Source organism: Metarhizium album (assembly GCF_000804445.1).
Source record: "Metarhizium album ARSEF 1941 chromosome Unknown scaffold_8, whole genome shotgun sequence".
Classification (NCBI taxonomy): Eukaryota; Fungi; Ascomycota; class Sordariomycetes; order Hypocreales; family Clavicipitaceae; genus Metarhizium; species Metarhizium album.
In genome coordinates, this window is record NW_024467582.1 from 126069 (window position 1) to 149496 (window position 23428).

At 55.6% G+C, this 23428-nt stretch overlaps 3 protein-coding genes across 3 annotated transcripts; 2 read left to right on the top strand and 1 right to left on the bottom strand.

Moving 5' to 3' along the window:
* Window positions 1-6242: 6242 nt before the first annotated feature.
* MAM_03829 (carbon response regulator) lies at window positions 6243-7391 on the bottom strand (the record flags this gene model as incomplete). The annotated part of the gene is made up of 1 exon (XM_040822628.1): window positions 6243-7391. One exon carries the CDS (start codon window positions 7389-7391, stop codon window positions 6243-6245), a length of 1149 nt encoding a protein of 382 aa, XP_040679134.1.
* A 7357-nt stretch (window positions 7392-14748) lies between these two features.
* MAM_03830 (Circadian clock protein KaiC/DNA repair protein RadA) lies at window positions 14749-16326 on the top strand (the record flags this gene model as incomplete). Its single annotated transcript, XM_040822629.1, has 6 exons — window positions 14749-14806; window positions 14860-15070; window positions 15156-15208; window positions 15263-15550; window positions 15612-15934; window positions 15994-16326. The coding sequence occupies 6 exons, from the start codon at window positions 14749-14751 to the stop codon at window positions 16324-16326; spliced, it is 1266 nt and encodes a 421-aa protein (XP_040679135.1).
* A 4824-nt stretch (window positions 16327-21150) lies between these two features.
* Window positions 21151-22572, top strand: MAM_03831 (Bromodomain protein; the record flags this gene model as incomplete). The annotated part of the gene is made up of 3 exons (XM_040822630.1): window positions 21151-21230; window positions 21291-22153; window positions 22259-22572. 3 exons carry the CDS (start codon window positions 21151-21153, stop codon window positions 22570-22572), a joined length of 1257 nt encoding a protein of 418 aa, XP_040679136.1.
* Between the last annotated feature and the right edge of the window lie 856 nt (window positions 22573-23428).

Consider the following 23428-nt stretch of genomic DNA (forward strand, 5'->3'; position numbering starts at 1 on the left):
TTTTATTACAACAGGGGAGTGCGGTCGTGCACGACAGGTTCAAACGACGCCAGCTCCCGACAGGATCATCGTACTGAGTAGATATTGTCGTTTGATCGCGGTAAACCAGACAGACCACTTTGACCACAGGCAGTGCCGACGCCCCTCGTCGTCGTCAGATCGATGTTTCGGCAAGAGACCGCCATTGCATGATTTAGTTCGTAGATCAGAGTTGCAGAAGGACCATGGACCATGTGTGCGTTCAGCAGGTGGTATCCGGCCCGTCCGCAGCCGCCGAGCACCCCAGAGAAAAGCCAGGACATGGTCCGTAGAGGTAGAAAGTCTGCCTCGTGCCTAGCGTCTGAGTCTTTCGACCTGCTACTTTTGGCGCACATTGACTAAAGAGATGTCAACTGGTCCGCCGTCAAGACTCTTCTGCCGTTTATACATCAGAGACGAGGCAGGGCAGTTGATAGATGCGGGAGTCTGCAGGTCTTGACTCCACTTGGCCAAGGTTTCTGGTTCGATCCTTCGCCAGGTGTGTGTGTGTGGTGTAGAACTGTGGTGTCATCCCGTCTCCGCACAAAATGAAATGTCATGAATCGCGTCGTTGGGCTTTACCGACAGAAACAGACTTTTCAGCAGCGTAGTCTTGCATCATTATTACTAGCACAACCCGCCCCTGCATGACAATCTCGTGCGAGCCAAGGTCACGACTCAGCTAGCCTCGTGCCCCAGTTGCGGTCAGAAGCGAGTGAGGCCTGCCTGGTAAAGTCGACGTGGGGAAAGCAGAGCAAAAGCAAAATAAGAGGGATAACAAAAATTTGCCTCTTGGGGACCCGCCCCTCGAAAGGCCATTGACAAGGGGCGCCCCGGCTCGCTGCCGAGCCCAACGCCGACAGTCGCCGAGAATTTGGCTTTTTTGGCTCGCTCAAAAATCATGGTGAGGCCCGGTTGGCTGTGCCTGATAATAGATCGACACCCAGACACGGAGTACAGAGAGAGTACGGAATACAGCTGGCTTGTCGGTTGTCTGGCTGAAAGCCTCTCCCTCCGTTTCTGACCTTGGGTGCAACGTAGCAAGCCTAGCAGCCACCAAAGGATATATTCTTCAACCGACTCTTTAGCCAGAAGAGGGGATGTGGACGACGACCTTGATGGCCGCTGGTACGGAGCATTTTTCGTTTTGCCGGTTGTTCACCAGCCGTCGTCGAGGCACTTGGCAATTCGGAGCATCCGTCTCCAGCAATGCTGATATGGAAATTCGCTCCCAAGACTGGGCATCCTCCACAATCGAAGCCAGCTGTGCCAAACTCGATCCCGCACGGAGTATTATCACGGTCACGGCGTCGATGTTCGGCTGGATGGACCAGTGTGTGGATGCTCCATGATCGAACCCAACATCGGGTGGGTTCCCCAAAGTTTGACAGGCCACTAATTTCACATGCCAGCTGGTGCACACGGGCTTCGTCTCGTTTGTAAATGTGAGTGTGAGGGTATTGGTGCTGCAGCTCCGGCGCCCGCGGAACGGGGCATGCTGGAGGTGGTTGAATCGCGATGAGGCCATGTTCCGTGTTGATCATGCCATGTCCAAGAGCGTTTGAGGACACGGAGTACTTGCTTGCGTTGCGTGTTGCGGTGGTTGGTGTTGCTGTTGACAGCTTTCGGTTACGTATGCAGGGGCGATGCAGCGCTCCTTCCCTGCTCTTTGCAGCTTCTTATTACGGCGGCTTGTGGGCACAGATCACTCCGTACTTTGTGCCCGAGATGGAGGACGGAGGATGCAGTACGGAGCACGGAGCGCGGAGCACAGAGTACCTAGCTAGCATCTAGCATCTAGCATGCACATAATACGAAGTTGTACCGCGTATGTCTGCCTTCGGAAAACAAGAGTCCCCCCCCCCCCAACAAAACCGATTGTGGAGGCGCGAATTGGTGCGGCGCGGTAACATCAAAGTGCCATGTTTCTTGGCAGCAGACATATTCAAGTGCACTCTCTAGGTAGCGGTTGCTCCTACATCACTCTGTACTTTGCAGTCAAAGTACAAAGGGGCGACGATTTAGTTCTGCGCCAGGCGGCATCGTGTGGGCAACACCGCCACTGTCCACGGCACAGAGACGACGTTGAGGTCCTGGCAATGCATTTTGGACGTGGACGGCGGCATTGTCCAACATCGACATCGTCATCGACTAGGGAAGGCCAAGCTCTCGCGGAGGGTATCCATGACAAACGTTCGTACGATGCTTCATGCTCGTCCGGCTTCCAACGGCTTCGCCAAGGCTCCCCCAGTTGGGATGACGGCACGATTCCTCTGCACATGGGCGGGCTCAAGCTTCTATGTCTGGATGAGCGAATCCTTGTGCCGCGTCCTGCCGTCTGCGACGAAGTGGTCTGGTCATGAGTCAGCATCCAGAGGAGCTGCTGTACTATCAACAAAGACAGGGCCTCGGGCTAAGCTATCGCCAGCACGAGTCAACAACAAGGAGGACGCCATAGTCCCTGGCGACTATCATTCGGAATGCGCGAGCAGCGAATGGCAGCGCTAGGGCATCTTGTTTGTTTGCATCGGGACCTAGTGTCTATGACGAAAAGTGTCCGTGGCTGCGGTAGATCGTGAATGCGTCTGCTCGGAACCCGTGCAATGTGAAGACGTGAGGTGAGTCGTGGCACCGCTGATCTCGATTCCGCAGACGGCGTCGAGTTGGGAGGGAGTTGAAACTCGACCGTCGCAGGTACTGAGTCCTAGCACATGTATTCTGTACAACACGGGCGTCAACGGCAGGGCAGGTCGTGACGGGTCGTGCGGCACAAGTGTCAATGCGCATGAAATATTTGGCGAGGGGAGGGGAGGGAAGGAAAAAAAAAAAAAGGGCACTCACACATTTACGCACACAGCCAGCCGGTTGTTGCATGCGGCCGCAAGCCAGCAGCCGCGTCACACAATAGCAACGACCAGGCTGTCTCGCCAACGCTGCGCCCCCGACCAAGCCCAAAGGCCCTCGCACTCGCCCTCGCACTCGTACAGGCGACTTGTACTCCATTCTCCGTGCTGCAAAGTTGCAATGTCATTTAACGTTATTAGATGATGTCAACACACTTGGACGTTCGGATAACTCCACCCCCACAATTTTTTTGCCCGATCAAAACAAGCATATAATGCATGTGCTTTTGTGGCACGGTAACACGGGGGAAGGGGGAGGAGGGGGCGTTAACGCTACAGTTCGCCAGGTGCCATCTGCCATCTGCCAGGTGCCATGCGCCAGGCACCGCAAACCCCGGGACCGGAAGCGACCAGACAGGGCGCGCGAGTGGCTCGGGTGCCAAGTTGGCGCTGGCTACTCCGTAGTGGGTGGAACTTGCCATTGACGTCCTGAAATGGGCCACCATGCACTGTCAACATCATTACCGGCGAATGCGACTTGGAGCTATAGTATCCTTCTCTTTCTCTCTTATCTCTGCCAACAATCTTTTGATGTAGTCACTACCCCTGCCACCGTGGTCTGATAGCCCTGGCCGTACCCGCCGCGTTCCTCCTGCAAGTCTCTGTGCTCATATGACATGTGCAGTTCACGTGGGCAGTACTCCGTGCCTGGCTCCGTGCTTGACCTCCGTTCCTACTTAGGTAGGTGCTACTTAAGTACCTGAGTAAGTACTTGACCAAGTACTGATAAGTGCTCAGGTACTCCGTAGGGGCAGGGCAGGTGCCATTTGACGTCCTGCTCCAGTGCTCCGTAACCGAGCGCCACCAAGATGCAAGCAAATCCAAGCAGACCCCACAGTCAAGCCGCTGGCGAGTAAATTAAATAAAATAATAAAACTCAACAATGCCGGCCCTGTGTCGGAGTCCTGTTGCAACCGGATCGGAAAGCTTCTGAACCTTGTCGGCCTGCCAAACGAGGAAATATGACGGGGAAGGAATGGATTTTTTTTTCTTATCAGCCACTCCGCTTTCTGCCTGCGCCTCCAACGGGACGTCCTCAAGATTCCGTTGCAACACACACAGATCTGGCGCAAAGATTTGACATGCAGCGTTAATCTGCACTCCGTACTCCGTAACCCCCGTGCAGAAGGGTGCAGTGCAGCCCCCACCTTCCCAGGCCGGGTTTCCCCACGGGTCGACGGGTGATAGTCTGATGGTCGCCAAGGCTCGTCACTCTAATTTCTCACCCACTCACCACTCACTTGCCTGCCCCCTGCCTGCCTGCCTGCTTGCTTTCATGCTCTCATGCTCTCACGCTCCCATGCTTCCACGCTTCGACGTTTGCAAAAAGCATCTCCCTTCCTCCCCTCCTTTCCATCATGCAACTGTTGACCGAGTGTCCGACTGGTCCATGCCAACCCCATCCATCGGATGCTGGATATGACTGCGCTCTGGCAAGCTCTCGGTCCGTGACAATCTGGAACTGCTCCCTTTTACCTCGACCAAGGAGTTTTGGCTCCTTCACAACAAGTACGCATCGCATATGTAGGTGCGGCATGGCTCCCACACAAACATACACCCCCCTCTGGTGGCTGCTGCTCCCCCATCTGCTCGACGAGCGGTGAAGAGACCTGTCTCGGGGGCGAAAGCTTGTACGTGAGCGGCCTAGCCATTGTCGGACCAGCAAGACAAATAGTTGTCCCTGCCGGAGGCTGCCTGCGGTTCCCTACAGCCAAAGTCAGGTACCGAGAATGAGCAATCGAAGCGGCCGACTTTCCGCCTGTCCGCCATTGGACGGCACCACATTGGCATCTGGCATGGCATGCCTCTGCAAGCCGCGGGAGACTGGAGGATGGACGGCCGTAAATCAAAGCCCTAGCCGCTCTTCCCGGAAGCCTTGCCTCACTGTCCCCGTCCCTCGGCGGATGCCGGCGTTCCCTTCCCCCAAGCACGACAGCTGGCGAGAAGTAGCAGAATATGATAGACGAGAAATCTGGGTGGAATATAAGCATCAACACACTAAGAAGTGGTGCTAGCCAGGGAGGGTGCTTCTCTTCTTTTTCTTCCCAATCATTTCCATCATATCGCGCCTCCTTCACGTCCTCTCCGAGTTCTCTCCGGCCGTCCAGCAGTTGATGGAGTCTGGCCCGCATCATTGTCGCTGACGTGATCACTCGCAGCAGGCCAGAAGACTTTGGCTCCCATAAGCTCAGCCATGCCATGCAAAGCTCAGCTTGGTGAGCTGCCTCGTCACTGCGCCTCGCTGTTTTACCGCTCCATGGGATCACGGTCACCGAGTCGATCGGCATGCCATGAAACGTGCTTGCTTAAGCCCCTGCTGGCAGCATCCCGTGGAGGAGTACTGACACCAAAGCTGAATGCCACCACAGCAGATGGGAATCCTCTAAGAGACAGACCCCCGAGTGAGTAAACAATCAACAAAAGGGTCGTCCTAAGAGGCAGCTGGCTTTGACATGTTCCAGCAGGCTGTCAGATCCGCCGAGGACCCTTTGTTGGCATGGCTATTTATTACAGGGCCAGTCGGCTAGGGTGCGCTCGTTCGAACATGAAATGCCGTCCAAGGTCCCGACACATGGCTGATGCCTAATTTCGGGGTGCCAGACTGCATGGAGCATCGATGGAAAGGGGGAGCCAGAGAGACATGGGCACTGGCAGAGCTTTGTTGATGACTCAAAGTAGGAAGAGAGCCTGGCGTATTGATTAGATTTGACTGGTTGACACATGGGTGCCTCCTTTTGCGTCGTGCGTCGGACAAGTTGCATTGACATCTTTCTGACCCGGCTAAAGCAGCCCAAGTTTTTTAAAAAAAAATTCAGCAGAAGAGTGGTTAAAAAAGTCAGAAGGGTGGTTACTACAAGATTCATGCAGCCCTCATGGAAATCGGCATTGCCGGAAACGAAAACCGCACGCGGTTGGCGAAAGTGTCAATGTAGCTCTGTATGTCGTTCCGTGTCCGATCCCTTCCCACTACGCCTTTTGTCTTTTCACTCCTCAATGGTTTCCCAGGAATTGCCAAATGGGGAAAAAAAAATTTGCTCATGACGATCCAATTATTTTGTTTTGAAATATCAACTTGAAGAATCTGAGTCCTCCGGGGGATAAGTGGTGATGTCTATATTCATTCCGTCCGTCCGTTCTTTGAAGCTCATGCCTCGAATAAAAAACCAAACGAGAAAAAAAAACAAAAAAAAACACAATGGCTTCTCAGGGTTGCGTATAGAAGAATAGCCCTCATAAATGCAACCGTGAACGCCTACTCTTTCTATAACTCTATAAACCCAAAGTCATCATGTCGTGCAAGTTACCGTCGCTTGGTACATCTCATACCCGATCCATGAGATCGCCGCCAGCGAGGCTACCCGTGGCCGAGCTTCTGCCACTGTTGCTGTATCCGCTGTCCGACAGCAAGTCCTGGACGGCGACCTTGGGAACCTGTGGGACAGGAAGTTTTCGCTGTGCGCCATCAGGGCGGCTGATAATATCCGTCAGGGACATTCCGTTGCTCCGAAGAGCGTTCAATTGAGGCGGAAATTGCGGGGCATCCAAGTGTGGCTCCATGGGTGCCAGAGCCGGTGTCGTGTTGTGCTGAAGGGACAAGTTCCGAATGCTTGGCAGCTCGTACCCCGGGAATGGCCGTAGACGAGGTGAGTGGGCAGGAGTTGCAATGGGAGTGTGGTCAGGAGTAGGTGAGAGTGAATCATGCGAGAAAGTTGGAGACGAAGGGGCCGTTGAGTTGGGAGAGTTTGGCCTTGAACGCTTGGCGTGGCGCATGCCGTTGTAGTGGTCGTCATGATCGTCGTTGGAGTGAGACCTCGCCATGTGGTATGACGACAAGCCATTAGGGTGGCCACGAGAGCTGGGCATGGCGTGGCCATAATAGTGTCGAGGACCGTGAGTGGGAGGAGCAGCGCGAGTCTCACGCTCCACCTGAGTTGCAGCCTTGGCCAGCATTGAAATATCACCGCCACGGTTGAGGGGGTGCATCGGTAGCGGATGGGGGTGCTGGGCAAACGAGGCGAAGGAGTGAGGAGGCGAGACATTGGGGGAGGCCAGCGTCGAAGTAGGGGCGGAGCGAATCGCCTTGGGAGCCGGCTGAGGAGCCATCATGGCCTCAGTGTGCATGTGAGGCGGCAGGCCGCCCTGATGATGGTGGTGGTGGTGGTGGTGGTGATGCTGCTGGTGATGCTGGCCCTTGTTCCCACGTCGCGAGTTGGGGTTGTTGTGAATTCGCGAGTGACGTGTCAACTCATCGGAGCGGGAGAACTTTTTGCTGCAACCAGGAAACTGGCAGGCATGAGGCTTTTCGCCCGTGTGAGTGCGAATATGTCTTGTCTGATGTTCGAGACGGTGGAAGGCCTTGTCACAGAGAGGGCACTTGTAAGGACGAGGCAACTCGTTGGTCGTCTCCGAGGCCTGCGCACCGGGGAGAGGTCCGTTGGGCTTGATGACGGTGACTGAAGCGCTTGCCATTGCGGCGTCAGCCTGTCGAGGTTTCGACTTGTTGCGGTCGGCGTGGACTAGAGGATTCAGCAAGTTGGTGAAGTCAACTGCAGACTGTGACCGTTGCATGTGATCCAGCGCAGTATCCAGAGCGAGGGGGGGGGGAAGCGTGAGGAACGGGCAACGACGTTGAGATGCAGGAAGTTGGGCTCAAGTTGCTGTGTCTGACTGTAAAGAGGCGCGTGTGTATGATGAATCAGAGGCCAAACCTCAGCCGCGAGCAGGATTCAAGTCGAGAATATCGGAAGACGGGGGAGGGAAAAAAGGAAAAAAGAATGGCTGTGTATGTGGCCTGGAGTGGGAGGAGACGGGGGATTTTTTTTTCAGAGGAGGGGACGAGGGGAGCGAACGGTTTTAAAAGGGCGGGTTTGTCCGGAACCACACAGGTGTGAAGTGTGAAAAGTGTGGAGGGTGTAGTACTCGGTACTCGGTACAAGCATCCATCACAGCGCACGGCATCAGGAGTGTGCTCTGGGGCAGCTGCACAAGGCGGCAAAACAGAGGCGCCACTCGGGACATTGGGGCGCTTGGGGGGTGAAGCACTGAAGCCGAAGCCGCCGGCCAGAAACCCGACGGTGAAGCGAAGCGTCAACCGCTGTTGCCTTCTGGTTGCGTGCGTGTAGCGTAGCAGTTCTCCCTGCCATGTCCGTCCTGTCCGTACCAGACAGGAGGCGCTGTTGGGCAATCGTCCGCACCTGCGGGCGGGTAGCAGGCAAGCCAGCAGGTTGCAGCGAGAGGAGAGAAGAAGGAGGGGCGCTGGGGCGCTGGGCTGCTGCTGCTGGGCTGCCAAACTGGACCAGAACATGGCCCATTCCAACTTCCTGGGGCAGATACCTGGGGGACACCTGGGGGACGCCCCCGACTCCCAAGGCAGGGGGGACACGTCGAGGTTCCGAGGCTCTCCAGACCTTGTACCTGCCCCAGCCCCATCCATGCTCTGGGGATTGATGCTTCCAGACGTCCAAGTTCGGTGTTGAGCGGCGGGCACCGGGCTGCGGGCTGCACTGCAGTCAAGGTCCCTTGACACACGCCCTTGTATCGAGAGCCACCCTTACGGCGGGGCTGGGCCCCCAGAGCCCAGCGGTGGACGGGCGGGTGATGCGAGTACTACTGAGGCGTCCGAGGTACCTGTGCAGATTCTCCGCCGTCCTTGGCTGAGGGGGTCGGTGGCTTGGCTGGGGCCGACTGGGGCGCCGACTGGGGCAAGGACCGGGGCAGCGACTGGACAGTGAACACTGGCCGGTACTCTGCCGACACACCCCTGGATTCACGGGCGCGCGCAGAGTGCATCTGGACACCCCCCCTTTCCTGAACCCAGGCATCTGAAGCCCTGCGCAAGGAGTCGAGTACTACTACCAACTCCAACTCCGTACATAATGTCCAGGGCGAAAGCGTCAAAGGACTGGAGCGCAAACGACGGCAAATAACGCAGAGAGCGCCGAAGGCAGTGCGCGAGTTATGCGAAGGACCGATGACTGAGCAGTGTGGGCAGTTGGGTTCTGTTGAGGTTTTTGACTTTTTTTTTTCTTTTCCCTCCCCTTCCTACTCCGTACTCTCTCTCGCCTCTCCACAACACTACTCCGTTCAGCACCACCATACAGACGGAGTACGCCAGCAAGGAGCCATGTTGTGTGGGGCGCAGCATCCGTCGTGTTGAGCTATGCCAGACTGATTGGTCCTCAGTTCACGAGACGTCGTCGTTCGGCAGTGTGTGGTAATGATGGCATTGACAAGCCAGGGCCGCTTCGCAACTGTCTTGTCGTTAGCATCCAGCATCCCCGTCACCAACGGAGCGCGACGAAGCGCAGCGACGGACGGCTTAGCGTGGCGGGAGTAACAGTCTTGGTGGGCACGGAGGAGGTTACTAACTACTCCGTGGTGCGTACGTGGAAAGACCGCCGCAGACCTTCTCATCTATCACCCACGCCCCGTACTCACACGTATTGCATCGCAGGCTGCAAGTCGACGACGGCCGTCCACGTCCTAGTCATGTCCCTGTCCGCCGGTGGTCAAACCTCTTGTCGATGATGGCTGTGGAACATGGATGGCGTGCTGCGGAGTCCCTCTCTTGCACCCACGCATGTCGTAACGGCCGGCTAAACCAAATAATTCATCCCTTTGGAATGAAACGCCGTGACTAAGAATACCTGGATATCTACGTACGTACTCCCAGTAAGCATAGCCACCGACCCCTTGCACCTCCAAGGCCTGGTTTGGCGGTCCTGATGAGTGGTTCGATAAAGGTCAACCACACGGCCTTGGCCCTCTGGGGCAGTCATTCTCTGCCTCTGCGTCGTCCTGTACGGAGAGGAGAGTATGGAGCACGGAGCAAGGAGCATCGAACACGTAATGCGAGTCTGGGGCCAAATATGTCTCCGGCAATATTCCGCAACTGCAAGGAGTAGTAGGTAGGGTACGGAGCACCAGTCGTCCAGCCGTGCAATCTTCGGCAACAAAACCTCCTGCTTCGCGAACCCCCGGCTTGCTACCTCTCCGTCTTGTGTGGGGTGGGACCACGACAGCCAGCCGTGGAGACGGATGGTACAGAGTAACTACGGAGTACGGAGTACTATAGGAGGGAGTGCTTCCCCGGACAGTCTCCCCCAAAGTGTGACTTGGAATTGCCGCTCTGGCTTCGATTGCCTTGCAACAGACGTGGTGCCGAGTGCGTCCGTTGTATTACCCCAGCCCGTCTGCCAAGTAGTTACAGACAAGCCGTCTACGATCCACCATGGCCATGGGGTTACGGATGTATTTTATACGTTCGTAGTTTCGGCGGTTTGCAGTGTAATGTCATGTGTACTCTGTCCAGACTCTCGAGGGTCGCAAAGCTATTCGATCGAGCTCATTCATGGTTTCGTTTCGCGCCCATGACCCGCTTCCTACCCCTTCGAATTTGATATATCGCGCTCGCGTCGAAATGAGACATGATTGGAGGGCGATACGGCCATGTACTTGGGGAAACGAACCTGAGCCAGCCAGACTACTCCGTCTCCGTGCAACTGAACTTTATTGGCCTTTCCAACCGACGGTTGGACCTGGCGGCTTTTGTCTCACCGGAAGGGAGCGTGGTGAGCTTCTCGCTAACAAGGCTTGCCAGGGCGTCATGAGAAGATGTCGACTCTTGAATGATGCGAGGACGATGACGAGTCGCCCGGTATCCTCGTCTCCTCGTCCGCTACCAAGCCATCCGCCAAGATTGTGAATCCCGCCCTGGTTGCGCCATCGAAAGCTTGCCAAGGACGCGGAACAGAGCCTTGTTTATCCAATGCCAAAATACCCGATTGTCGTAGTACTATGCAAAATACATGTTTATCGGGAACAGGGTGCGGGAGGCTTGAAAAGGTTTTCGTTGTTTCCTAGCCCACAAGACACGGAGACTCTGCCAACCGAAAAAAAAAATTTTTAAGAAAAATATGAAGAGAAAAAAAAGGGACCAGGTCTTTATCCTCCCAACTGTACGGAGTAACAAGCACAATGTCGTTGGTTGGCTTTCATCAGGTCTCGGATTGTCTCCCCCTTGGGTCGCTTCCCCGGTCGTTTGTTCCCCTAGTCTATCGGCGCCTCCCCGAGGATTTGCTTTTTTTGTCTTTTCCTTTTCCCTCGCTACGGGGTAATTTTGCTTCTGTTCCTTCTTCCCGTATGACTGCAGGTCTGAGTCGGCGGCAACCAGTCTAGCTCCCGCGGTCGCCACGCGTCCTGGTTCACATCGTGGCCACATCATGTCCCATGAGCTATTCAGGTGTCGCGCTATCAAACGCGGCCCTACATAGTTACATATCTCGATGCCTCGCCTTGCACGCAGGGTCATGGCGCTTATCAGCCTCAGTTGCGGGCCGCCGGTGCTGGACAAATGCTAACATAACCTGCCGATGCCGACGCATCGTCCTGGCGTTGATGTTGACCGTTAACGCCAGAGGTCTCTCTGGTACGGAGTAGGTACGGAGTAAGTGAGGGCTCGGTTGGACACGCAAGATGTCTCATCATGACTGCATCTCGTACATTAGGGCGCTCGTTCCCCGGGCTGTTTGAGGCGGCCAAGGTCAACAACAAAACAACGTCAACATCGACCACTGAGAGTGGCCAAGATGTATGCTGCCTTTCGGCGAGAACGGACATGAGGGTGGTGGTGGGATTATCCACCATAGTCCCCTGTGTTCATGGCCAGAACTGGGATTTGGCGAAGACGGCGACTTCAGGTTTCACTAGCTCTCTTGATGGCCCAAGTGTTTAGTTTTTAGCTGAAGATGGCGACCGAAGCACCCCTTGAGGGGCCCGTGTTGGCGACGAAGTATTAATAACATCCGACGAGCACATCATTGCATGTGTCACAACTGCCCTTTCCGAGACGCCATACGCCATCACTTCAACTCCAGGCTGTGACTGAGTAGCAGGGCACCGGCGCACCAGCGCACCAGGCGTCTGCTACATATTGGACGGTCTCTTGGCAATTCCGGAATCAGTCGGCGAGGCTTGGTGCAATAACAATGCGGCCGCCCATGGGCCCCATGGACCGTGTGCTCGATGCGCTGAATCGCGCAATCATTGCGCAATCCGCATCGACGAGTTCCGTCCCCTTGTGCTCGAGACCCAAATTAGCTCGCGGCTCTCGCCAAAGTTTCCTGCGCGTCAGGTGCCTCGGCAAGCCCATTACCGGGTGATCCGTCCATGCAAGTCTATCGGTTGAACGTGATCACAACGGGCTCGCGTGGAATTCGACTGGCAGAATTCTCCGGGGATAGCACGGAGCACCCACCAAGCAACTTAAACGCCGCATGGGGAGACGCAGTCGCCATGATCCCAGCGGCCTGGTTTGGCTTTGGCTGCAAGCCTCACAGGCCAGCTTCCAAATGCGGACAATGTCATTTCGTCCTCGATACACACCGGCCAACGGCGACTATTGCTAATATGACGGAGCTGGTTAGGAGTCAGGATTCGACATTTTACGCATGGAAAACGCAGGTCCAGGTATTTCTCGCGAGCACGTCTTCCGCCAAGACGACGGAAAGGTACGACAACACACCAAGGTAAGCCAAACGGAACAACTCGCCCGTCATGGCCAAAGAACAGATCTCGCATGGACTCAGACTCCAAGTCTAGTGATGGATGTAGCTGCACTGGTGGATGCTCGCTCAGAGCCCAGGTCAGGTCGCATTGTTGCCAACGGTGAGCACCCACGTGCCCGCGTGCTCTCACGATGGCGATGGCGCGGGGCTCCGCTCGGCGCGGTCGGTGTCCGACCCCGGACTCCAGTCGTGACTTCCTCCTGGTGCCTGCTCCTGCCTGTTCCTGCCTCCAAGAACCGACGTGACGCCTCGGCATCGCCGTCTCCTCCCAACCGCCTTTCTTGGAACGGTCTCCCGAGCATGTCGACGTCGTTCAAGGCCAAATCCATGGCAACCTCCCTGCGACTCCATTGACGAAACTCGGCATGACCGGCATAACCGGCACAACAGGCTTATCATCCTTATCAGCCCATGCCCATGTCTCACTTTGGCATCGAGAAGATGACGGCGGCCCCCGTTTCCCCCGGGTCGGCTGTTTTTGCTGTGGCCCGTTATCAGCCCAAGCCGCCCGCTTGATAGCAGATCCTCCGCATGGCCAAATTGTTTTGTCCGACTGTCCGTGTCGGTATCCAGTAGCTGCAACGTCTGCGGTCACTGTTGGATTGTGGCCCCGACGGTCATCTTAGATTACCAACGCCATCGCAGATCGGGGGACCTGTCGCTCTGTATCTGCCCCTTGTAGGAAACACCTGAAGGAGTTGAATAGAACAGAAGCCAAGAAAGGGACAGATGCGTGCGTGTCGACAAGTCGTTCGCGTCTGCTGTTGAAATTGTGGACATGGCCGTCTGTCGTGGGAATAGCTTGCTGCCGTGGACTCGCGGGATCCTTCTCCCCAACCTCTGGTTGGTTGATGGCGGTTGCCTTTCATGTCTTGGATCTCAGCTGCAGCACGATGATGCCCGGCTTCTACGAAGAATTTGGCCCCAGCCGGCCAGCCCACTGCTTCAGTGGCCGTCGGATGGCCGCATGGAGTCACTCGACCCGGCGTGCATTGCCATGACAGGAATCTTGGACCTTCAATCTCTCACCGCTACCCTACTAACGTTACCTACCACCCACTACCCTACCGCCGCGAGGAATTTCTTTGCAAATAGAGGCTAGAAATTGACAGTGGCGTGTGGGGTGACGCGCGAGTCCTAGGCGCTTGCTTGCAGTGCGATGGCAACGCGACTCGCGGTTTTGCAAAATGGCAATGAGAATTGTGGCGTGACTGACTTTGTGTGTACGAATACGGAGTGGCGAGTGATCAATTTTCGAAACTCTTCTCCGCGACGCTGCATGCCCGGTCGAGTTGGACGAAACGACAGCGCCGAGCCTTTCAAATGTCCCAAAACCCAAGTCAGGGATCTGGTCGAGTTACTACTTGACTCTACAGCAGCAGGGATGGACGGTCACGGTCCGGATTTCCCATACGTGACCGCGCAGCTGTTGACATTTTGCATCTCCATGATACCGGACCGCACTTCGGTTGCACGGAGCAAAGTTGAGCCATCGACGTCTCTCATCCTTTTCTCTTTTTTATTTTTGCCCCTCCCTTCGCAACAAAAAGACTGTTTGTTGCTGGCCGAAAAAACCCACGGGTAACGGACTAAAAAGATGACGCTGGACGACACCTCGTCGACGTTCCAGCCGTGAAGTGAGCGGCCAGGTTTCGCCCCAAGAGCCCGAGGCTCCCTAGTTACTCCGTAGTGGCTAGTGATTTGAGCACGTTTTCGGGCCAAGTTTCGTCGTCGAGACGTGTCAGGTAGATGATTTCAGCCTGGGGCTGGGGGGCGTGCGGGCAGAACGGGAACAAGTCGGCCTTGTTGCTCATACGTATCTCTTGCAGGACGAAGTACGTAGTACGCAGCGGTTTCTCCTTTCCTGCCCTTTGCTTGGCCTTTTTTTTTTTTTTTTTTTTTTTTTTTTTTTGTTCACACCGTGCTAGAGGCATTGTCACCACCTGGGCGTAAAGTGGCACCACGGAACTTCCGAAGTGAATGTCCGAGATGTAACGATGGCGATTTATTTGTCTACGGCGTACTGTAGCGCCAGTGAATGCGCCTACAGATTTACGTGGAACATGTGAGGTGACAGCAACAGGGGTAAATAAATAAATAATAACGCAATAAAAAAACTACACACACATGCGGCACCTCCCACCGCCATCTCGGTCACGTGATGTCGCGTGCGGCCCGACGTGAACGTTCGCGTCAAACCCGACTGCTCGGCCCGGCCACAACAGTCTCTTGCTGTACGAGTCAACCGATGGATTCGGGAAATGGACTACCACTCCGTCCATGGGCATGACGTATCTAGCTTTGACATAGCCGGGACCCGTAAGGTTTGCAAAATCCCTCCCCGCTCCGCCAGTCGTTGACCGTGTCTTCAGATCGGCTGCCGACAGTTCAGGCCTCGCAGGCCTTGGACGAGCTCCCGGATGACGGTGGCCTTTATTTATCTACAGGCTTGCAAGGGCTAGATCAGGCTCTCCTGCCGCCGTCGCCGTCTAGGCCTCCGAGCTCTGCCTCCGTTGGCGGCATCAAGAGGGGTCAAGTAACAGAGGTTTGGGGTGCGCCTGGGACAGGCAAAACCGCACTCGCGTAAGGGTCGCCTGAATCCACCAGCCTGGCTGCCGCAGGACGATGCACATACAGTGTCGTGTCTTTTTTCTAATGCAGTGCGCAGGATTCAGTTGGCTGCGAATTCCATCCGTGGTGGAAATCATGTTGTTTGGATCGGTAAGCGCTGTGGCTTTCCTAGCCTGACTAATTGTTCATGCTGACGGCTTGAAGATTGCTTCCAAGAGACACAAGTCTCTCGACTGCAAAATGTGCTGGAGGCTGCGACGGATGCGGTGCCCGGTGGCTCGATCCAAGTTGAACGGCCCGCCGCCAGCCGGGGTGAGTTTGTTCACTTTTCATGCTTGACCATGGCGCATTTCATGGCTCTGGTGTCACGGCCGAATGCAAAGTCCATACCAGAGGGGACGGCCCTGATGGTCGCAAGCAACCTCTCCGCCTTGATAAACTCAGCGTTGCCGAAAGCTACAGATGGGAAAACAGGCTCCAAGAACAACAAGGGTGAGTGCAGAGTCTTGCAGCGGTTCCGTCGCAGCTGCTAAACAGGAGGTTCTACGCGTAGGGCCGACCGCCTCTGCCAAGCGGCTCCAAGGCTTGCAGTTTATCATTAATGCACTTCAGAAGGTAGCAGCAACAAGGAACTGCGCCGTTGTCGTCTCCTCGCAATGCGCAACCAGAATGCAGTCCGAGTCCGGGGCCACTCTCGTGCCAGCAGTCAATGCGTCGGTGTGGGAGCAAGGCATATCGACCCGAATAGTCATGTTTCGAGATTGGGCATGGAATAATGGGACACTACTTGGCATTTTCAAGGCAGGGCTGCAGAAACTGGATGGCAAATCTGGCAGTGACGCGATTGAGCGGGTTGCGGCCTTTAACGTCGGAAGAGTAAGTCATTACGGCGATTTCACTTTTGCTTACAAACCAGCCACTTTGAAACGTGGTAGCAAAGCACAATGCTTGCTAACGGTCAGTGGATGCAGACTGGCATTGCAAGAGTGGAATGCGACGACTCCAAGGCCCCCGCAGTTGAGCCTGCTGACGTGGTTCGACCAAAGCGAAAGCTGGAACAGACCGACTTGGAGGTCCCGGACAGCCAAGGAGATGAAAACTATGGCTGGGCAGACGACGACGACGCAGCCCTGCCAGCGCCTCCGCCGCAGTGGCAAGGGAGTGAAGACGTCCTATTAGGACAGGAACTTGGCCGAAACGACGATGGTAGGGATGAGGATGAGGATGAGGATGCCTGTGAAAACAGCAACACACCACCATCCTCGTAGGCCACTTATGATTAAGATGCCGGCGAAGCACCGAATAATGCCGGGGGCCAAAAATAGCATGAAATGGGACTGCTCCACGGAGCCTCAACTCGTGGAGCCTCCACCGTAAGTGATAGAATGAAGAGATAGTATTTGACGGTGAGAGAGGACTGGTCCGTCTCACCCAAGCAAGCAACTGCCGCCACCTGCCACCTGCAGGCACGCACGCACGCACGCACGCACGTACGCACAGGACAAGGGGCAGAAAGGGTCAATGGTCAACAGCCATGATTCAAGAAACCCCCCTCTCAACCTGTTATGACTAGTCTCGTATCAAGACGTCGGCGAAATGTCGGTTTGACTGGCTTGGCCCACGATCGGTCAATGCCGGTGCAGCGGAGAGCGTGTCGCATCTGCCATGCCTCCGTCACGACCCGGCTATGCGAATGCTTCTGGAAGGCCTAAAAAATTTCTATTGATGGCATATCGCACATCATGCATGGATGATGGACAAGTTGACTGAGCCGTACCCCACAAAAGCAACCGTGCCAGGGCCCAGGGGAGAGGGGAGGCGGACAGGCAGACGTGGCCGCCCCTTGGACACAATATTGTACGGTACGGAGCACCGAGCAAGCAAGCAACATGCATACCTGCTGCCAATGACAATACGGTCGAGCACGGAGAGACGAGAGACGAGAGGCAGAGACGAGGCAGAGACGAGGCAGAGACGAGAGGCAGAGACGAGAGACGGGCTCGTGAGGTAGGCCCCACATTCTGGAAGTTGACTGCACGTACGTACTCATGTACGCGTGTACTTGTGGAGAGGAGGTAGGTACACACGTACACTAGGTACGTACTACATTCTGCCTTGCCAGAGCTTTTTCTCGCCCTGCCCTTGATCTGCTCCACGTTTTGTTAACGCCACACCTCATTCATCAGACCAGCCAGAGGCAGCGGCAGCGGCAGCGGCAGCGGCAGCGGCAACGGCAGTCTTGCATGTGAACCGGGGAAGGAGCAACCAACTACCTAGGTTCGGTACGGACTACGACGGAGTACGGAGTAATCAACAAGCGCCCGGAAGCCTGAGCTCTGGTGGCCGAGGAACAGAGGCATCACCTGCTTGGTATGGGTACTTGCGGTTTTCGCTACTCCGCACTCGGTACTTTTGCTGGATCGATTTTCTGGGGCCGAGAAATGCACTCATGCGCTCCATGGAGTACTTGCTGCTTGATTACGAGGCACACGGGAGAGGCTCACAGCGCGGCTCTGACGGATTGTGCTGGTGCTGGTGCTGCTGCTGCTGCTGGTGCCGTGCCCATGATGGCGTCTCCTTGGATAGTGCACAAACAGCCGCACTCGTTACTACTAGTAATAACAAGTTCAAGTCAAACAAACAACAAACAGAACAAGCACACGCACACGCCCAATGCCCCCGAAGTGGCTTGAAACGCCTGAAACATCCCTGGTCCCGGCCGGGGTCCGACGAGCCCTCTCCGGGATCTTCTTCCTGGGGCAGTACAGTATACTCAGAGTATACTCCATGTTTGCGGCACCATCGAGTTACTTCCCCCGTACGGAGTAGTTATATTACTCCATACTCTACGGAGTACGGCCATGCGTCCGTACACACCTGGTCCTGGGCTCGCGGCATAAGGCATTGTGTTGATTGTCAATTAAACGACGGGATGGCAAAGTCAAGTGCAGCTCTGCAACTCATTACGGAAACAAGGCAACTCCTCAACTTCAACTTCAGTCGGGCGCAACTCAACGTTGGCCGATGCCCTGCGACCAGAAGGCACCACACGGACCCCCGATACGTCGGGTCCTTGGTCTTTGGTCTTTGGACGAACCATCATGCCGCCATGCAAGGGCCCTACTCCGTTCCTCTTGTTCTCCCTACCTGGCCCCAAGGTCGGGGCGAATGTGACACGGCAACACGTTTGGTCCGGCAACGACGACGACGACGACGACGACGACGACAAACAACAGCCGAATCCCGCGTTTGCGCAAATGTCACTTCACCCCCCCTACTCCGTGGCCCCGTACTGTCTATGTTGCAGCATTTTGTTTGTCGGCCGGCGGAAACGGACGCGCCGATCGCTGCCCGGATGGTGTGGCAATCGAGCCAACGGAAAGTTCCCCGTGGCATGCCGTTGTCCACTGTCGAGCTCCGAGAGGTTGCTCAAGTGAAGTTCCCCCGTGTTTCCGACGCGCTAAAACAGTGTTTTGTTTGTGCGTGTCGCCGGCATCAGTACGAGACGGCACACACACAGGAAGTCTTGTTCCAGATGAGTAACTATTGCCTATCATCTGCGGTCTGACGCCCAGCGGTCGTGCGAGACAACTCGTTGACACGCCACTTTGCGTATAACCACTTGGTAATCTACTGCGACACTCAACACTCTGCAACACACGCATACACTCACCCGAATGCCGCAGGCATGTATCTACGGCAGGTCGGTTTTTTTGTCTCGCATAGCTTGCGTCTGTCCTCGCCATCCGTTCGACTTCCGTCATCTGCGCAAACAAAACAGCTGATAATGTCCCCATGTCCCGTCCTCGTGATGCCGTCATGCATCACATGTCAAGACATCGATATTCCTTCCCCACCCCAGGCTGCTCCAGAGTCTAGACCGCTTTGCTTTGGCCCTCCGAAAAATGGGCGCGACACACTTTGCCAAAGCTTAGCCAAACTCGACCAGCCGTGGTGGCCAAATCTTCATGTGAATGAATGCTGGACATGGCTGCCGCGAGATTGGCTTTATCTCCGCCGCGTCTCTCCCCCCTGCCTTGTGTTGTCTCGCTCTGCGCCATCTTGAATTGCGACTTGTTGGCTTGCGTGGCCATTCTATCGCATTGCGTGCTGGTGATTGGTTGTCTTGCCTATCTTGGCCCCTTGGTGCGCTGTTTGTTGCGATTTGTCGGAGACGCAAAGGCCATTTCTGCGTTGACCGAATGTCGGGGGGAGAGCGACGCCGAACTCGTTGGGGCCGTACCTCTGATGGTTTGGAGGTGATGAGGTCGCAGATGGTCGAAGGTTGTTGCTAACTGGCATACAACAGGCTGCTGGCTGGTAGTGTCTTCCCGACAGATGATTTTCCAGGCCCGATACATGAACCGATGAGGAAAGTTGGCAAAACCTCTTGCGGGTTGTTTTGGCCTGGGATGGGGACTCGTCCCATTGACCTGTTTGCCCTTGAAACTGCAAGCCAAGAACAGAGTCTCTCGAGAAACCTCATCCCGTGGCCCGATGACGAATATATTCGTTCCCCGGGGAACCCATGTCGCTCCTATTCTCCAAGGTCATTAGGTCGTTCCTGCTGTCGAATTGGACGTTTTGTGGTTTCGAACGCATCAACTACGTCCTGGACTCTCCTTTTGATAGCTCCGGCGTGGGACCATCCAACCATGAAATGGAGAGAAAGTCGGGAGTCTGTGAATCCCAACTCTAGGCATTCTAATTCGTCTCCGGTTTCTAAGCTTCGTATAGTTTGTCCTCTGCAACTGCCTATTGTGTGGCTGAGTGGTCAGACGACTAGCTGTCTCCAGGATTCCATGACTCTTGAACACAAGTTTTTGTAGATTGACATGACGGGAGCTTTCATGGCGTTTTCAGCTTTTCTTTATTCCTAGATGTCCCCACTGTTGAGTGAGAGTGGAAGTAGCTCGTTGTCTTTTCTCGCAAGTCGCTTGCTTTGGACACGATGGCATGTGGTGGCATGTGTACAGGGTAGGTCGAGTTCCCGTACCAGTACTCGGTACGAGCCAACTATATGGAAGTTGTTGATGAAGCTGCTTGCCACTAGAAGAAGACGGATATGCATATGACTTGTCATACACTGACATGCCCAAGTGCATATGGCATAGAGATGATGTAGTATATCAGTCAATGATACTTCATGTACTCTCAAGGGACAGAGAATTTTCTAATGAATGTCCCTGGAGAGCAAGAGGGTAAGCTGTCCTGTTCCCGGAGGCACACCTTGCGCGATCTTTATATAAATGTCGACGACCACTCAACATTCACCAAGACTGACTCTGGCATGAACAACCCTGCCGGATGCTGATTGACGTCTCCCACACCTCGTGAAGCCACAGTCACGCAGGCCCTCAAAAAAAAAAAAAAAGGGAAAATCACACGTCTGGATGTGACGGCCACTAAAACATACCATGGGACGAAATACACATGCCGTGCTAAATGTGACAAGGTCGTCGTTCTTGATGATGATTGTGACTCGAGAGTCTGCAATCTGCATCTGCATACATGACCGAAAGCGGTGCATCACGTAAGCAGCAATTGGCCATTGACAAACCGCCCGCCCCTTCGAACCTCACGGTTCAGAACTTCAGACCATGATCCCGTTGTGCTTCACAGTTCCCGGTGCATGGCCAACTAGACGTCAGAGGGAGTGAGTCTTTCCCTCCAGTATACTTATGAACGGGACGGTATTTGTCGTCATTGCCCGAGTAATGAAAAAAAGAGTCGACTGTGTCGCAGCAGCGGTGGTGAGTAACCCATCCACCGTCAGCCCAGTCTCGCCGGCGACTGCATCGTTTTGGTACGTAAAGATGCATGTTTCTCTCGTCACTGGCCAACGCTTGACCACCCATCCCCTTTTCCCGCTCTCGTCTCTCTCCTCTCTCCTTCTCCCCAAAGCGTCTGCTGTGCTGCTGCCACCTCCAAGTAGCGGAGCGGACAGCGCTGCGTCGAAGCGTCGTGGCTTCCGTCGTTCCCAACCTACATCCGTCTCCTCTCTGGGTCTGCTCACAATGTCCCATCCCTCACAGGTCCCCGGCTGGCCTTGTTGCGTCGAGGAACTAACATCAATCTCATAAAAGATCATCATGTCTACGGAGGCGGACGCGGACGCGGGCGGCGCTGCTGCCACGGCGGACAAAGGAGAGAAGCCCAGGTTCTCATGGCTGTGAGTAAGTTCTGACGGCGGAGCGTGAGTGCAGCCCCGGGCTGACCATGAGATATGTAGACGTCCTCACCCCATATTTGTGATAGTATTAGTTGGTCCCGACGAGCAACCGTTCGGTATACAAAAGGACTTTCTCTGCTACCGCTCGGACTTCTACCAGCGCTACTTCGCCGGCAAGCAGAGGGACGACACGGTGGAACATGTGGTCAAGCTGCCGGACGAAACGCCCCAAGTGTTCGGGCTGGCGCAGAACTTCCTCTTCACCGGAAAAGTCATTTCGGACAACGAGGAAGTCCCCTCGTACGAGTCGCTGGTAGGCCTCTGGAACCTGGGCCACAGACTCGGCATCCGAGGGCTCTGTGACAAGACGCTCGAGGCCATGACGGAGTGCCGCAGGTTGACGGAGCGAATCCCCGCGACACCGCTCCTGGTGCAGGTCTGGAGAGACACCCCCCCGGGCTCGTCCATCCGGATGCTGCTCCTGTCCTGGGCCGCCGAGTACATGAGATCGTCCGATTCCCGGGCCGAGTTTGCCAAGTCTCTGCCGCAGGAGGTCCTCAGTGAGCTCGTCGTGGCCATGAGCGCCTTTGAGCTGGCCGCGCCGGCCCCGGCTCCGGCCCCGGCGCCGTCCGCGTCCTCGGTCGTGTCTGCGCCGGCGGAGCTGCCCAGAAAGAGCGTCCACTACCTCGAGGACCCGAGCGAGGACGACCTCAGCAGCATCAGGAAGAACCGCCGCCTGAGCGGCCCGCCCACCACCGTGGCGAGGACGGACCAGTCGCTCGGGCGCAAGGGATCCCGCACACCGCTGCCGAAGCCGCAGAAGCGCAGATCCGGCGCCGCCTACGTCGACGGCCGCAACTTTTCTACGGCCCAGAAGCTCGACTTTTGCGCCGACTTGCTGAGCAGGATGCTCTCCGGACCAGGTGAGAGACAAAAAAAAAAAACCAAAACAACAAAACAAAAAGAGGCCACCCGTGGCGAGGCCCTCAAACCGCCCCCAGGGCACGCGCTGACCCATGAATTCACAGGCTTCTGGACAAGACTGGTCGGCCCGTTCAGGGACCCCGTTGAGCCGGCTGAGGACGGCGTCCCCGACTACTTTGACAAGGTCAAGCGGCCGATGGACCTCACCACCATCAAGGCCAAGATGGACCGGCACGAGTACGCAAGCGACGAAGACTTTGTCGGCGACATGCGGCAAATATTTGAAAACTGCTACACGTACTGGAAGAAGGGGGACCCGATGTGGCAGGCTGCAGAGAAGCTCCAAAAGACGTTTGAGGACAAGTTTGCCCACATGAACAAATGGATCTCCAAGATGGGCGGCGACGAGGGCGACTGACCGCACCCTCGGTTGGCTTCTTCTGCTCTGGCAGCACGGTAAATCTAGACGGATAATGCGTGTAACGTGATTGCGACGCGTGGTTTTTGACGGCGGATTTCATGACAGCGAGCATACAGGACCATCATCATGTAATGATAATATATGGACGGATGGCCTCCACAGGACAGGCAGGTGTTGTGGGAACAACGATGGCTAGAAATGGTGGGCAGAGAGAACGAATATTGTGCTTTTGGCACCACAGGTGCAGGTGTATAACAGACGTCGCTGATGACACTTGTTCGTTTTTGCCTGTTTCTCCCCAGAAAGTAACTACCTCGGTGCGTCTTGTTCTGTCTGTGTATCTCGGACGTTGGAGGTATGCTTCCTCCCCTACGACTTGACTTGGAACTACTGACGTCACGAGAGTGTTTCGAGATCAAGGAGCGAGGTTTGACATGAATTAGACGCTGGCCAACCTTTACCAGTCTAACTCGTGTCGCTGGAGTGTCCATCCATGTAAGGGCGAAACCGGTGGCTGCGCGACCTCGATCTCGGCGTGAGTGAGCTACGCGGATCGGGAAGAGGACGTGTTCGAGACAAGTCTCGCGCGACTGCAGTAAGCCGCCCACGAAGCTCCGGACAGGCCTCGTGGGCGGCCTGAAGTGACGTGGCCATCCTTTCCTCCGAACTAGCTATTTGGAGGACCATTGCGGAGAAGCCTGGAAGCAAAGCGCTGGACGCAGTGCCCTGGCAGCCGGCCACGGCAGGCAGCTTCATTCTGTGCTAGGATTCGAGGGCCGTGCCGTGGCGGTCGTGAGGTGTAGGAAGTTGTGGAGACGGGTTTTTGTCCCCTCTCCCTCCATTTCTCCTTGTC